Source organism: Apium graveolens, chromosome 8, assembly GCF_009905375.1.
Source record: "Apium graveolens cultivar Ventura chromosome 8, ASM990537v1, whole genome shotgun sequence".
In the NCBI taxonomy this organism is placed as follows: domain Eukaryota; kingdom Viridiplantae; phylum Streptophyta; class Magnoliopsida; order Apiales; family Apiaceae; genus Apium; species Apium graveolens.
The window spans coordinates 100,759,816-100,773,875 of NC_133654.1; the positions used below are offsets into that span (position 1 = coordinate 100,759,816).

The following is a 14,060-nucleotide window of genomic DNA, read 5'->3' on the forward strand; positions in this document are numbered from 1 at the left end:
CTTTCACTCAGTTATTGGTCAGTTATGAGTGGTTATTAAAAACTGATTCTTGTGAGAAATCACCCCTGGTGGTTACTAGCAGTTAGTATAAGTAGTTATTATTACTTATTTGAAATAAATCAACCTATAGGAATTTGCCTAGTGTCTTTAAACAGTTAACTATTGTAGGATTGTTTAAATATGTGTAAGCACTTATTGTACTTCTGATGGATTCATACTACTATCAAGAAAAATACAAACTCTTGTCAATGTTCTTATTTATTCTCTATTGCTGAACTAGAATTGTGCGATGTTGATCGACAATTCAACACTTCTGCTACGCCAATCGGGTCGGTCTCAAGCAACAAAATCGAGTCACGGATTCAAGGATTTTAACGGTTGGAGCGACAAATTTCAAGAGTTTCAATCAAGATTCGATTAGGATTCGGAAAAGATTTGGCTTCAAGCTACATACCAATTACAACTTATGCTTGTGTTCGATTATGAAGTATAAGCTCTTTTCCCTCTTCTATTTAAACTTTATGTGTGTAAACGATGCTTCGTTGATGTTGTGCGTCTAATGTTTGTATACTTTGTGATTTTTTTTTCTCTGTCTCTCTCATTGGCTCTCTCTCTCACTCCCTCACTCTTCTCTCTTGCCTCTCTTTCTCCTCTCTCCCTCTCTCTCACTCTATCTCTCTGTCTCCCTCTCAATCTGTTTCTCTATCACATGAAGGATGTAAGACTTTACTAGTTTTACAACATATATTTGGTGTTGATGTGTTAGACATACATCTACAATGATATACTAATTTTTAGGGATCTTCTTGCTTTTAAACTATTTGGTCAGTGTATGAGTTTGTTGAACACATCAATTGTGCCTATTTCAGTTAAAAATTTTGGTTTTTGAATTCTTGGAAATGGCTGTGGTAGTAATGCTTGCCATTAAATTTATAATCTCTTGTTAAAAAGGAACTTGCAGAGCTTCAACAAGAGCTTGCACAAGTACACATACAGGTCTATAAACTTTTGGCTTTTCAGTATCTTTCTTTTATTCTGATGTTGTTAAGAGACAGGCACATTGAGCACTAAGTAGCGATGAAGAGTCTTAGTTGACTCTTATATAAACTACTGTTAAATAATTTCATAATTTTATAGGGAATTTATCATCTCTTATCATTAATAATGGCAGGTCCATATATTTGAAGATCGGGTTTGTGCTGCGGTAGATAAGCTAGCTTACATGGAAGAATTGGTGAATGATAGGTTGTTACAAGATAAAAGTGTAACAAAAACCGATGGACTATCCCCTGCTCCCAGTACTTCTGCAAAAAGTTTGGAGACTGTTAAGGAAAAGGTGCCCAGGAAAAGTCTAAATGTTATTGTAATTTAATTGTTATGTGTAATTTGTTTAATTATGATGTTCGGTGTATAGGTACAATGCCAAGCGGAGATACTGGCGTAGAACCAAGCGAGGGTTTTAGAAAGGATGCTGCTGTTTTATGAGGTATTTGCATCTTCTAGCTGGTGTATTTTTAATTTACTTGTATTCATGTTTAATTTTGAGATTCTAATAGTTAATTGACTCGGTATTCTTGTAGATACTGAATATGGGGGTCTTGTTCAGTTTGGTATTATGGTATGAATCATGTAACTTGACTATGGTTGTTCTGTAACACCTAAGTTCGTTCCGATAAAAAATTGGTGATGTACGAGATTCATTTAAAAAGGAAAAGTACGCTCATGCCAGCGCAAATTAGAAGCATTACTTTAGTTGAAGGAGTCCAATCCATTTTATTACATTACATTTTCTGTTACCTCTTTGATCAATATACATCTATTTATTGGTCAGCTAAGTAGCTCTTTTGGTTTAGGTTCCCTTCTTTACTCATATTATTGGCTATGTTTCTGTTTTTTACAGCTTCATTGTGATAGTGTTTCCTCACCAAAACAAGCATGGAGAAGGAATTTAACGACCATGCTAGTATTCTTAAAAAATTCGTGTTATATTTATAGAGGCAATAAAAATGGTAGGAATCCTCAACTATGAATTTGCTTATTTCTTCAAATAGTTCTAATATACGCTCTGCATCTATTGTAAATCGTCATGTATGTGATTAGCATGTAGTATCCGATGCTCTAACTATTTGCTTCAGGTTCGACTTGGAGTGCGACTGTGATCATATGTGAGGGAGGAAGCCCATGTCTAGTGCTTCTATTAACTGATCTGCTTCATGTCTTTTAAATATTTCATTCTATCAAACAGGGTTTGGTCTGCCTGTGTGAATGGGGATATGCATACAGATATAAGCACTGAAAATGTCATGCTCCCAGGCATTAGGTATGCAATTACGAGTTAACATGTTAATTATATCTTTCTAGTCTATTTTAATTTCAAATTCCCGGCCTTTAGTTTTATTCTTATTTTATTTTCATAAATTTCTTTTACATTTTGCCTTGATGTGGATTGTTGTTCAGGAGACTAAGCAAGGGGGAATTAGGGTTTTCTGAGATGAAGCTTGTTTGTGCTAGTGATGCTATAATATTTCTGGTTTTTTCTCTTTATATTGTAACTCTCATGTGGAAGTCACATCAAGGCTCTTGGATCTCTGTTAAAAGGAACATTTGGATATTAAAATGAGTTGTTTTTGGAACTTTTGCCGATCTTAGTCAAGATCCAGGTCTCCAGTACCACATGTAAGTCGGTTCTTTTTAGGTTAAGTAATTGTTTTTTTATATTTGTATGAGGCTTTCTTCTATACACCACAACTAACTTGTCTGATACTAGCTTGTTAGATGGATATTTGGAACAGTTTTAATTGGTAAAATCTTTATGTTACAGCATATTCATCAAAAATTATTAATCATTGTTTCAAATGTTTTAGAATTATGTATAACCTTTAGGGTCTACCATTTTCATGTTTTAATCTTGTCATTTTTAGCGGCAGAAACATGTTAGTAAAATCCCAAGAAAGAGCAAGAGCCCAAGTCGTAGCCGTAGCAATAGCAGGTACAACTCCTGTAAAACAGGACTCTGTGAATTTGAATGGATTTGAAACCAACTTGTGTTTTTAATTTAAAATCACAATAGGATATACCGTAAATTGTCAAATGTCAACTCTATATTTAATTCTTGATTTTTTAGGGATCGTTTTTATCAGTTGCACTCCCTGGGTTACAAGCCAAGGAATTCTCCAACGCAATTAGTTTCCCATCTCTACACTTTATAGGTAAATCTTTGACCTTGCTTGGATTTTAGCATCTATATATAAACATGAAGGCTCAATGTAACAACTAATTTAGTGTAACTTTAAATATGTTTTAAGTTAGTTGCTTGTCTGCCTTCCAGTGTACTTCTTCAGTTTTTTTAATGAGTTTGGTATTTTCATCATGTACTCATGTGGACTCATGGTACGACAAGCTTGTGATTTTTTTGGTTGTGTTGCGCTATCCTGGGCAGTGTTAGCCTAATTTTAATGTAACATCTAATTGTTAACGCATACTTTTGCACATTACAGGAACGGGGTTCGTCAAATGAGGATATCGTGGGCAAATGGACCTGAATTTATCATGCAGTGTCCGATTAGGCAAGGGGAGAGTTATACATATTAGTTTATGATACATGATTAGCCAAAGCGTGATCACAAAGGAAAAGATAAGAGACGGAAGGGATGTGATAACAAAAGCAGCCTAGGAGCAGGGAGACGACTCCATCTCTAATAACACTTTGTGATACAATAGAACTTGTTGATACTAAAAAATGTATTTACAAAACTTGCTTTATTTTATTGTAATAATTCATGAGTTCATATTAATTGATTTTAATTGAGTTATTAATTTAATTATTTTGGAGTATCTCAATTCATTTTTGAATTTAAACATTTGATTATTTATGATCATATTTATGAAAATAAAAGGGAAAACAACAAAAACAAATTATTTAATATGAATTTTTAAGAATTATTTATGTGGGTCCCATATCAATTCTATACCGGAATGGGGCCCATCTATGGGGCTCACATATGGGGCACACATTTCTGAAAGAAATTTTAAGTTCTATTGCAACACACTTAGTATGTTATTATAGCGACCAAAATATTTTGCTATTGATATCTATTATAACAGGATATGCTGTGTTGCAATAGAATAGCTGTTGTGTTGATATAGATACCTATATTAACTAGCTACGGGTCAACATAGCTCTGATGTTACCTTAGCCCTTTTTGGGCCTTTAGCAATATTTTTTCGGGTCTATAGCAACACAGTTTGGGTGTTGCTTAAAGCAATCAATGGCATAGTGTGCACTCTATCTCCATTTTAGAGAATAGTTAAGATTTTTGGGAGTGCATTTGGGTCTCTCCAACTATCTCTTTTGTTCTCAATTCTGTTCAGTATCTCCCTTTTGGCAACAATGTTCAACCCAAAGTTCTTCTTCATTGAGAATTCGGTAAAGAGGTAAGTTAGCTCTTTTCCACCCTTGTACCTGAACACTAATCTCTCTGAAAGCTTCTTGTGAGAATCAATAGCTCTTACTTCATCTAGCTCATGCAGATAGAAATTTACTTCTGAAAACTCCTTGATGTCACAGATGTAGAGTTGATCTCCCTTGTTGACAGTTGGTTTAAGTTTGGCTAAAGCCTTGGATTATAGTCTGACAGGTTTGGCTTGTTTGATTGCTCTTTTCTTTGTTTTTCTTGGTTTGGTTGGGATTTGGATGTTTAGATCATAGATTGGTAGGCTTTCCAAATCTATAGGTTCATCCTTGAAAATTATGGGATCACCATGAAAGTTTATAACAGAATAAACCTTGAATTCAGCCTGCTCCATTATGGGCAAAATTGGTTGACTTGTAGTGGTAGATTGGGTTGGCACGTACTCTTCCTTTTCTTCATCAAAATCCATATTCCTCTTTGTTCTAAATTTTTGTCTTGTTAGTTTTATCTACTTTGGTTCATCTTGATTTTCTTCATTCACAAACTCAGCTATCACAGTAGGCATTTCAGTTTCTGTGGTTGCAGGCTTCTTAGCTTGGTTCTTGGCATCCAAGACAGCTTTCCATTTCTGTTGTTTGAGCCTCACCTTTTCTTCTTTCTTAGATTCTGCAAATTGTGGATGTCTAGCCATCACACAGATCAATTTTCCATGCATGTAGATTCTAGCAATTCTCTTCTTCAATACTGAGTCTCTTGGATCCTTGTGATAAGCAATAGATCCACCAAACAGCTTCTCTTCATCAGGCTTGGGAGTTGTATAGACGAGGTCCAATGGATTTTTGGTTGAATTCCTTGAGTAATTTTTCTTTTGGCAGTAAAATCATATTAGCTTGTAGAATTCTTCTTGCTGAGGGTTGACCCTTTTCCAAATTTCTTAAGCTCATTTTATTGATTGAAATTGGTCTCAATTGAGTGAAATGTTTCACTAGTTTTTCAGGTTTTGTAATTTGACCGAAATTCTTCTCAATCTTCTCATCAATCTTTTTCCAATTTTCTTTCAGCTCCAGTTCAGTTGCTAGTATTTTGATCAAGTCAATGTTATCCAGAACTGGTGGCTTAGAGAAAGTAATTGCTGGAACAATCACTTTACTGACTTGAATATGATGCACATCATTTTCCCCTTCACTACCTTGGGTAAGTGCATCTTTCTCCCCCTCACTGACTGTGAGAAGTGCATCTTTCTCTCCCTTTTTGTTAGCATCAAGTTGAGCAGGGTTTGAGGTCTGTGCAGCCACCAATTTCTGAAGAAGGAGTGTCTGGTGAACTTAGTTGAGTTGGATCTTAGTGATTGAAGTTTTCGGTGCTCTCAGCCTAGTGTCCAAAGAATCAACCTTGCTACTTAAGTCAGAATCCTTCCGGAGTTGCCTGTTTATGTCTCTCCTTGTAGTGTCAGGAAGAATAGACTCTAACCTTTCAGTGATGTCCTTCTTGACTTGTCCATTTTCTGTCTTGATTTTAGTCACATCTTGACTTTGTTTTAGAGATTGAATTTTGTGCAAGTGTAAAGAATCAAGGTGTTCTTGAAGAAGACTCTTGGTGTTGGCATCTGTAGTGGCTTGAAGAGCGGTCTGAGTCTGATGGAAAATATAGAATAGAGTTGATTTGAAATGATGTTCACTGCAGTCTTTAATAAACATCCATGTTGGAGTGCTTATACTTGAGCTAGGACATATATCTCCCCCTATGTACACGATATCCTCTTCATCATTAGTAGCATCCCCAAATGTGCCACTAGAATCTAACTCAAAATCATCACCAACTGCAGGTGGAAGAGAGTTGATTGCATCCTTGGCCCTTAGCAATGAAACTGTTGTGTGCACCAAGTTAAGTATCTTCTCAACCTCTGGATTGCTCTATCCAGCCAGAATTTGATATGCTGGAACAAGATGAGTAAATGGCTCAGCATCCAAAAAGATAGAATCTATAACAACTTGGTATTCTTGCTAATACAGTCTCTATTTTTCTGCATCACTGACATCCACTGACTCACTTGAAATGGTTGTCACCCTTATATCACATGTACCTGCTTTTCTCTCATTCTCTCTCTGTTTTTGCATCAAGGGCTCCCATTGGCTTCCTATCCTCACACCCTCACCTTCACCATATAAGGTGGGACTCCTCTCACTCACTTTTCCCAAGCTGGAAGAAATAGCTTGCATTTGTTCACTCTTTCCCTCTCCTTTTTCCTGAGAGCAACTCAGTCTTTCACTCTGTTCACTACTTTCCCTCAATCCTAATAGTGATTGTACAACTACTAGACCATCTGCACTTGTAATATTTGTTAAAATTTCGAGTGGTGCAGTGATATTCAACGGATGAAAGACATATATCGAGATAGTAGTTGAGAAATTTAACGAATGATTGCTGTTAAGCATATCCGTCAAGATAAAATCACTAGTCGACAGATGAAGAATATTTGTCGACAGAGTAGAAATAACAGTCTGGTAGCAGGTTAAACTAACACATTTTTTAATGTCAACTTCCCAATAAGTTCTTTAAATAAGGATTTTAATTTCAGCTTGCCACTAGCGTTGGTTCTTTATTTTGTCTTGGCTTGGGCTAATTATCCTACAAATTAATGTTTGTATTTCTCTTTCCTGTTAATCTGTTTAATTTCTGTTATTCATTGTGTAGTCACTACATTACTCAAATTGTACTCCAAGTTTTGATAATAGATAACGGATTATACCTTCCTTTCAATGAACCTCTTTATTCGTACATATGCCACCCACCTTCTTAGATGCATTGAAGCAACTAACCATCCTCTTGACTTCAATATAAATTTTAAGGTAATGTCAATACGGTTATATATCATTTCTCGGTTGGTGAGAAAGATGGCATGCTGATCTTTTTACTCGGAAGATCCCTGTTGCCTTCCTCTTTTCCTGTATATGCTCACGTGTCATTTGGTGTTTGTTTTTCATTCTATTGAGTTATTGTAGTGCTGCTGACATCCATATTTCATCAAATTAAATAGACTGTTATTCTAAGAAATCCAACTTAGATCTTAGTAAGGTAAGGTTCTTTGCATTTATCTTTGTTAGTTAAAGGGAAGCAGAGGAGAAATGATGGTGATGAAGAGTATGAATTAGAGGAGGGAGACGATGATGACAATGGTGGCGTGAAGGAAAGATAATTTTATTTCAGGGTGGTGAATTCTGACTTCAGAAGAGCTAATTTTGTTTTAGGGTGGTGAAATTCTGAATTCAAAAGAGCTAATTTTGTTTCAGGGTGGTGAAATTCTGACTTCAGAATTTGTTTGAAACGCACCTAGGGACGAGCTATGGGACTGTTTATAAGGTGAAGCTTGTTGATGGTGAAACCCTTGTCCTGAGGTTGTTGAGAGATGGTAGTTGTGAGGACCTATGTTTGTCGGTGATCAAACAGTTGGGCCAAGTTCGACATGAGAGCTTTGTATCATGGAAAGAGAGGGGAAGAGCTTCTTATATCCCTTGACTTGATTAATTTCAATCTTCTTTCAAGTATAGCACCAACATGATTATTTATTTTATTTTGAAATAACAACACTTACACTTTGAACCGTTTTATAGTTAAGTTGTGCTGAAATATTTCTAAGTAAATGTTGGATGGAGCACAATAGATTGTGGAAAAGTATATCTATGATCTAAACACTATAAAGTTGACTTTATTCTTAAGGACCTCGATGAAATCACAAGAATCATGTCTAATGTAGATCTGGAAGGCTTCTTAGAACTGCAAGTATATATGCGATAAAAAGTTAACAAAACTTCTTCTAGATTGAAGAAAGAAAAAAAAAAGAGAATATATTAGCTATAGTTATGCCCTTAATTTTGAGACATGCCTACATCTATTTTCTATAATATATGAATTAAAAATATAAAAGAAGAAATTGGATTTGAAACTATAGTCGAGATTTTCTTACTCATTTAATTTGGATCAAAGTTAATATTATCTTTGTTTAGTATCCAGTTGCTATCTACAAAACTAAATTAGATACTAAATTGAAAGAAGGGCGTGCGGAAGGAAGTCTTGAGCGGGATAGTTGAGTAGTGATGGCAATAGTTTTTCTTGAAGTTGACTATTTGGTGGTTAATCAAATAATACGATGCCTCTCGTCAATGATTTTAGATTGTGGAATTGACTTAAAATTTTAAAGAATTATCTTACTAGATCAAGGCATGTTTCTTTGGTATTTATTAAAAGGTCAACAGATGCATCTTATTTTTTTCCCATATTTTAAGTGTATAGAGAAAAAGTGTCCCCTCTATTCCGTCTGATTTGTTGGCTAATATTGAAATTTAATGGAGTTTTAGTTTATAATAAAAGATAATTTGTCGAAGAATATATATAAATAATTAAGTGCAAGACAAGAGACCTTCACAATTAAAGTTATTTACACTATGAGAGCTACTTCTAGACTAGCAAGTAGCAACCGAGCAAGCTAACTAATGATCCAAACTTTCACATTATATTCTTATATTCGCTCAATTTTTTAGCTAACATTTATTCTTGCCCCCTACTTTCCTCTAATGCATCAAATAAAATAAAATATTTACATGTAAAGTTTTATAATATTTTTCTTTTTTCTTTTTTTACAATAAGTTTTATACTATGTAAATCTATATATTTTCTTAATCTTTATATACAACTATTATTTATAAAAATACATTCATTTTTATACTTGTTATAATTTTTTTAAAATAATTATATTTGTTCTTACGCGCTCTAAAAATATTTCCCCCCGGCCGCGCAAAGCGCGATTTTTCCACCTAGTTATTAATAAACATAGAGCAATATTTTAATTTAGCCAGAGATTAAATTGAGCATATAGATAAGATTCACCACAAAATAAATTGAGCATATTGATTACACTGGTGGAATTCACTAGTCTAAATACATCAACACTAACTCCCTGTGCATGAGCTTCTATGTTTATCAATACTGCATAATAAGAGATGTGGATATTTAAGTGAAAAGCTAATCATAAAATCTAGGGGAAGATAAGAACAAGCTAGCTCAGATCTAGGATGTGAACATATTAAGATCAGAAGATGGTAGTGGACACTTAAAGATATGCAAGCAAAACTCAAAGCTTACCGGAAAACCTCAATTTGCCTGATGCTGTGCACGTCACATCATATAACTTTTCTATTCAAATGCAGGCTTAGAATAAGAAACAGACCATAAACGCTAATATAAACTAGCTCAGATCTATTTAAGTGTTAGATATGTATCAACTACTAATAATGTAGATGAATATTTAGTATATAGACGATTAGAAGCCTTGCACACTTAAGAGAAGTGTCAATTTAATCAGCAGAATTCATAAAGAAAAAAAATCTTACACCTAAAATATAACTAATAATTATCATGAGTCCTTATTAGTAAGCTTTCATTGCTTGGTCTGTTATCCTATCTTGGATTACTACAATCAGCCGATTCAACGAGTCCTTGTTAGTAATTTGCCCTGCAATGCCCCCGACTTGACTCACTTCCATGATTCCTTGTTCATAGAAAACTACTAATATCTGCAGTCGAGATCATAAACACAGTAACACATACTATAAGATATCAATATATTAGTACTTTAAAAAGCACAAGTCAAACTGGAAATATGCTGCCAATTTATCTCAAATCAAATCAAAAAGCACTTTAAACAAAAACTACCAAACCCAATGAATAGTATCAAATCAAATGTGCATAGGAGAAATGTATTTTAGCATATCCACCATTATATCAAATCTAATCCTGAAACTCAGAAACTAGAACCGTTACTTCATGAGTAAGAAAGGAGATTGTGAGGGTTTATGACAAAACTAAGCACAATACTACTTGTGTACATAATAACAAGGACAAATTTAAGCAAACCTTTGACCCATCCAGAAGTATTGACAATGAGGGGCAATGCTGTATGACCACTCAGATTGAACGTGTTGAACTCTTTCTCGTAGTAGTCATATAGTGCAGATATACACTTCAAGTACATTGTTGGATCCCTTTTTGGAGAAATATCACCAAATAAGTAGCATCTGCAATCAAATTTTCGTCAGGGAGGATGAAGAAAATTAATTTCTACACTTACCTATTATATCATCACTTTTGCAATACTCAACAAGAAAATTATATAGTGTTTGCCATTTTAATGAAAGATTAAATTTTATAAAAAAACATGTGAATACACTGGAACTTATGCCACCTTAAACAAACATTTAAAAAATTGCAAATTTAATTAATTAATCATATGGGATCAACTGCAAATGGAATTCAAGGGATTGTTCATATGATTGATCAGAAAGACATAAAAATGTTTTTTGTATCCAGCCAGACTTTATGTTTATTATCAGTCATCAGCTATGACCTAGTATATAATATATACTTAAATGTGTGTGTGCAAGTGCGCTCGAGGAGGGAAATGGAGAGTTGAACTGGCCATTCAATGGTGCAAAGCAAACAGTATATAAATTTAAACATATCATTACTCTATCATTATTAAATACCACATGTATTTTAAGACCTATTTGATCCCCACTCACACAAACTTATTCCTTGTATGTTAGATAGACTGCTAGCAGAACAGAACTTAACTGTCAACAACTAGCACATAGGTTGTAACTATGCAGGATAAATTACATTATAAGATAGAACAAGAAATCCATACCTCATAGGCATTTGCAGCCATGGAATAGTTAAATCTAATCAGAAAAAAAAAAAAAGAACATCAGATTTCCGCAATTAAATTCTTAACTGCAATAGCATATAACAATATTCCGGATCAGTCAAATACTAACTAAAATAAAAATTCAAAAATTAGAAGGACCAAACGGAGCACATGAAATAAATTAGATCAATTTTTCCTATTTTGGAAAGGCAATAAATTTCGAACAAGAAATCAAGAACCCTATGTCAACAATTGGCTTTACCATCCCCGTAACCAACCGTGACAGATCAATAGTTAACTTCTCTATATCTTGAGTCAGTCTCTGATCTGCATCAATTGGTACATTTGACATGTGGAATACCTACAATGGAATTCAGCAGAAAAGGTTCTTTACTGAGTTTAAGATGTAAGTTATGTTAACACCGAAAGAATATATCATATAAGTGCAAAACTAAAGCCCGTGAAAGATTATATCAGGACCAACGTCTGTTGTATCATGAGAGAACAAGGGTTTCAAAGCTCTCCGCATCAATTTGTTCTCCGAAGGCAAGGGCTCCAATTGCACAAGACCGATACTAGATTCTGAAATCATACAGGTACTATTAGTAAAATTAAAATATATATAAAATCAATAAGAAGGAGAAAAAAAAAGGAACAACCTTTGGTAATATATTCAATAGTTTTGTTAATTGTAGGTAAAAGTCACTCCCCCGAGTCGCGAAAAAAAAGATCATCAACTCAAAATGAGAAAGGACGGAAGCATCACAACTGGAGAGACAAGATATATACAACTAAATGCTACTTGCCTTCGCTTTTCCCATTCTCTTTATGCTCCCAAATGCATCATTCTTTCAGAAAATTAAGAAACTATATACAATAAGAGGAAAAATATCTACCATAAACAATGGGGTTGTCCTCGTATGGGCTTGTATGAGTCTCGAAAAACTCGTCAAGTGGGTTATGCCCCATCAGATTTAGAAGTGTAGCACCTGCCGCCGCCAAAGTCTCAGATTTAACATCAGTTCAAAGCGCCTTCGCCAAATTCTCTTGAAAAAACATAATCAAATTAGAATACCCACCCATATTAAATTAAAAATAAAACCGATTAGAATTAGTTCGAGAAAAACCCCCAATTTTATCTTAATGAAAACATTAACAAGAATCCTCAATTCTGAAGCCCTAAACACCTAAAATATCAAAATGAAAATTATAGTTATAAAGATATCGAAAAAGAACCAATTAAGCATAGTGACTACTATATAAAACCTTAATCGCCTATAAAATCAAAAAAAATTGAAAGTTGGTAACTCTAATCGGAGAAACTGTGTGTGTATTCAATTAGGAGGGAGTGTATCACGTTCGAAGGGAGTGTATTTCATTTGAAGAGAGTGGATGTCAAGGGAGTGTTTGTTGACGGAGCTAGTGTTTTGTTGAACTCTATGTATTTGTGTTTGGGGGAGGGAAGTATAGTCGGTCTGTTTTCATTTGAGGGGGAAACTTACCGCACAAACATTTCAACTCCAAAACTTGTCTGCTCTTTTTTCAACTTTTTTTTTTGCAAAACTTTAAAAAAAAAAATAATTTTGATAAATAAAACTATTATTTATATATATATAATATCTTATTTCATTTTAAATATAATATTATTTAATACTGAAACGAAATATAATCAATTTTTAAAATTTTAAAATATTATATACGATATTTATAATCATAAAGTATCCATAATATAATTATAATTCTAATTTTAGGATAACATATTCACTTTAATATTTTAAAAATAAAAAATAGTTATTGTAACCGCAAGTGTTGGTGTTACATGTTGTGCAACACCATGACATCCGTGCAACACTAGGTTTACACCTATTGTAACACCAATTCAGTATTGTTACAATAGCAGAACAGAACTTTATTACAAACCAACTATCTACACAAGTTTTTATACTAAGTTTCTTCTATCCACGCTACACCTGCTCGGGTAACTCAAAACTCTCTTCTTGAATTTGAATAAGCACCCTTGGTGTCAGAGGGTCCCGCCTTTTGACCCGCTTCTTAACCACTCGAGTATAAATGGGTTTAATTCTCTGTTTTAACTAAAAACCAAGGTGAATGACAATAATAAGGGTGAGCCATAATTTCTCAACAAGTCCACAATATATATATATATAGTGTTAAACGAGAATGTAATGTACCGATAATCCGTTTTCATGTGTAATTTTGGATCTCTGGTGAGAATAACGATGGCCGCTATCGGCAATTCCCAATAAATTAGACTGGATTCAACAATTACAGTACTGTAACCTGCTGATCAGTCAGATACAGTACGGATCTATGCTATTCACATAGACCCACGTCATAACAAGGTACTCAGGCTCATTTCTGGCCTCAGTAATTCATTCAAGGGTCCAGGTCATTCATGGCCCTACTCGTAACCATCCAGTCCTTAGGACAAACATCCGGAACTATCGGTATGCTTCGATGTCATCTCAATCATTGAGATATACATCGGGATATAAGTACTGCATAATTTATTGAAATATGAATAGAGTATTTATAATATCAAAAGGAATCATGAACCAAAGTGAAACATAATCAAGGAACAATTATTGTGTATCAATGTTGGTGAACAGGAATTATCAACATATAATGGGTGGAGAATCTGAATAACGTATATCAATTCACTATTCTGAATTTAGAATAGGGGATAAACTTTCCTGACACTTGTTCTACTTCATATATATCACAATTCTCGAACATGGGTTGGATCCGCCTTACGGGAGTGGTATCTATCAAAGAAAGATACTCATTTAGTTGACTTATATCGTAATCGTATCTCAGTTTGAGGCCACGTAGCCCTTATCGTCTACCCGTACAATTCTAACTGACTCGTATAGTAATTATCTAGAAATTAGGACTCGATTAATCACGTAAATCACATAGCACATAAG

At 34.2% G+C, this 14,060-nt stretch overlaps 1 protein-coding gene and 1 long non-coding RNA gene across 19 annotated transcripts; one reads left to right on the forward strand and one right to left on the reverse strand.

The window, feature by feature from the left end:
• The first annotated feature begins 223 nt into the window (after window positions 1-223).
• On the forward strand, window positions 224-8,143 carry LOC141677034 (uncharacterized). Of its 6 annotated transcripts, none has more exons than XR_012557305.1 (8): window positions 224-487; window positions 1,172-1,336; window positions 1,415-1,486; window positions 1,581-2,320; window positions 2,458-2,676; window positions 2,922-2,989; window positions 3,125-3,209; window positions 3,498-3,766. It is a non-coding gene; the product is annotated as an uncharacterized LOC141677034 (long non-coding RNA). The 6 variants fall into 6 exon arrangements; XR_012557306.1 differs by having other exon boundaries at window positions 1,901-2,320; XR_012557307.1 differs by lacking the exon at window positions 3,498-3,766 and adding an exon at window positions 7,517-8,143 and having other exon boundaries at window positions 1,415-2,320.
• A 1,501-nt stretch (window positions 8,144-9,644) lies between these two features.
• Window positions 9,645-12,604, reverse strand: LOC141677883 (uncharacterized). 13 transcript variants are annotated; one of them, XR_012557556.1, is made up of 6 exons: window positions 11,772-12,604; window positions 11,593-11,694; window positions 11,391-11,473; window positions 11,113-11,146; window positions 10,323-10,483; window positions 9,645-9,982 (listed from the first exon to the last, which is right to left on the reverse strand). XR_012557556.1 is itself a non-coding variant. In XM_074483995.1 (6 exons), exons 1-5 carry the CDS (start codon window positions 12,079-12,081, stop codon window positions 10,466-10,468), a joined length of 306 nt encoding a protein of 101 aa, XP_074340096.1. In that variant the 5' UTR covers window positions 12,082-12,604; the 3' UTR covers window positions 9,645-9,982; window positions 10,323-10,465. The 13 variants fall into 13 exon arrangements, 2 of the variants coding, with proteins under 2 accessions (XP_074340096.1, XP_074340097.1); XR_012557555.1 differs by having other exon boundaries at window positions 11,375-11,473; XM_074483995.1 differs by having other exon boundaries at window positions 11,597-11,694; window positions 12,009-12,604.
• Window positions 12,605-14,060: the final 1,456 nt, after the last annotated feature.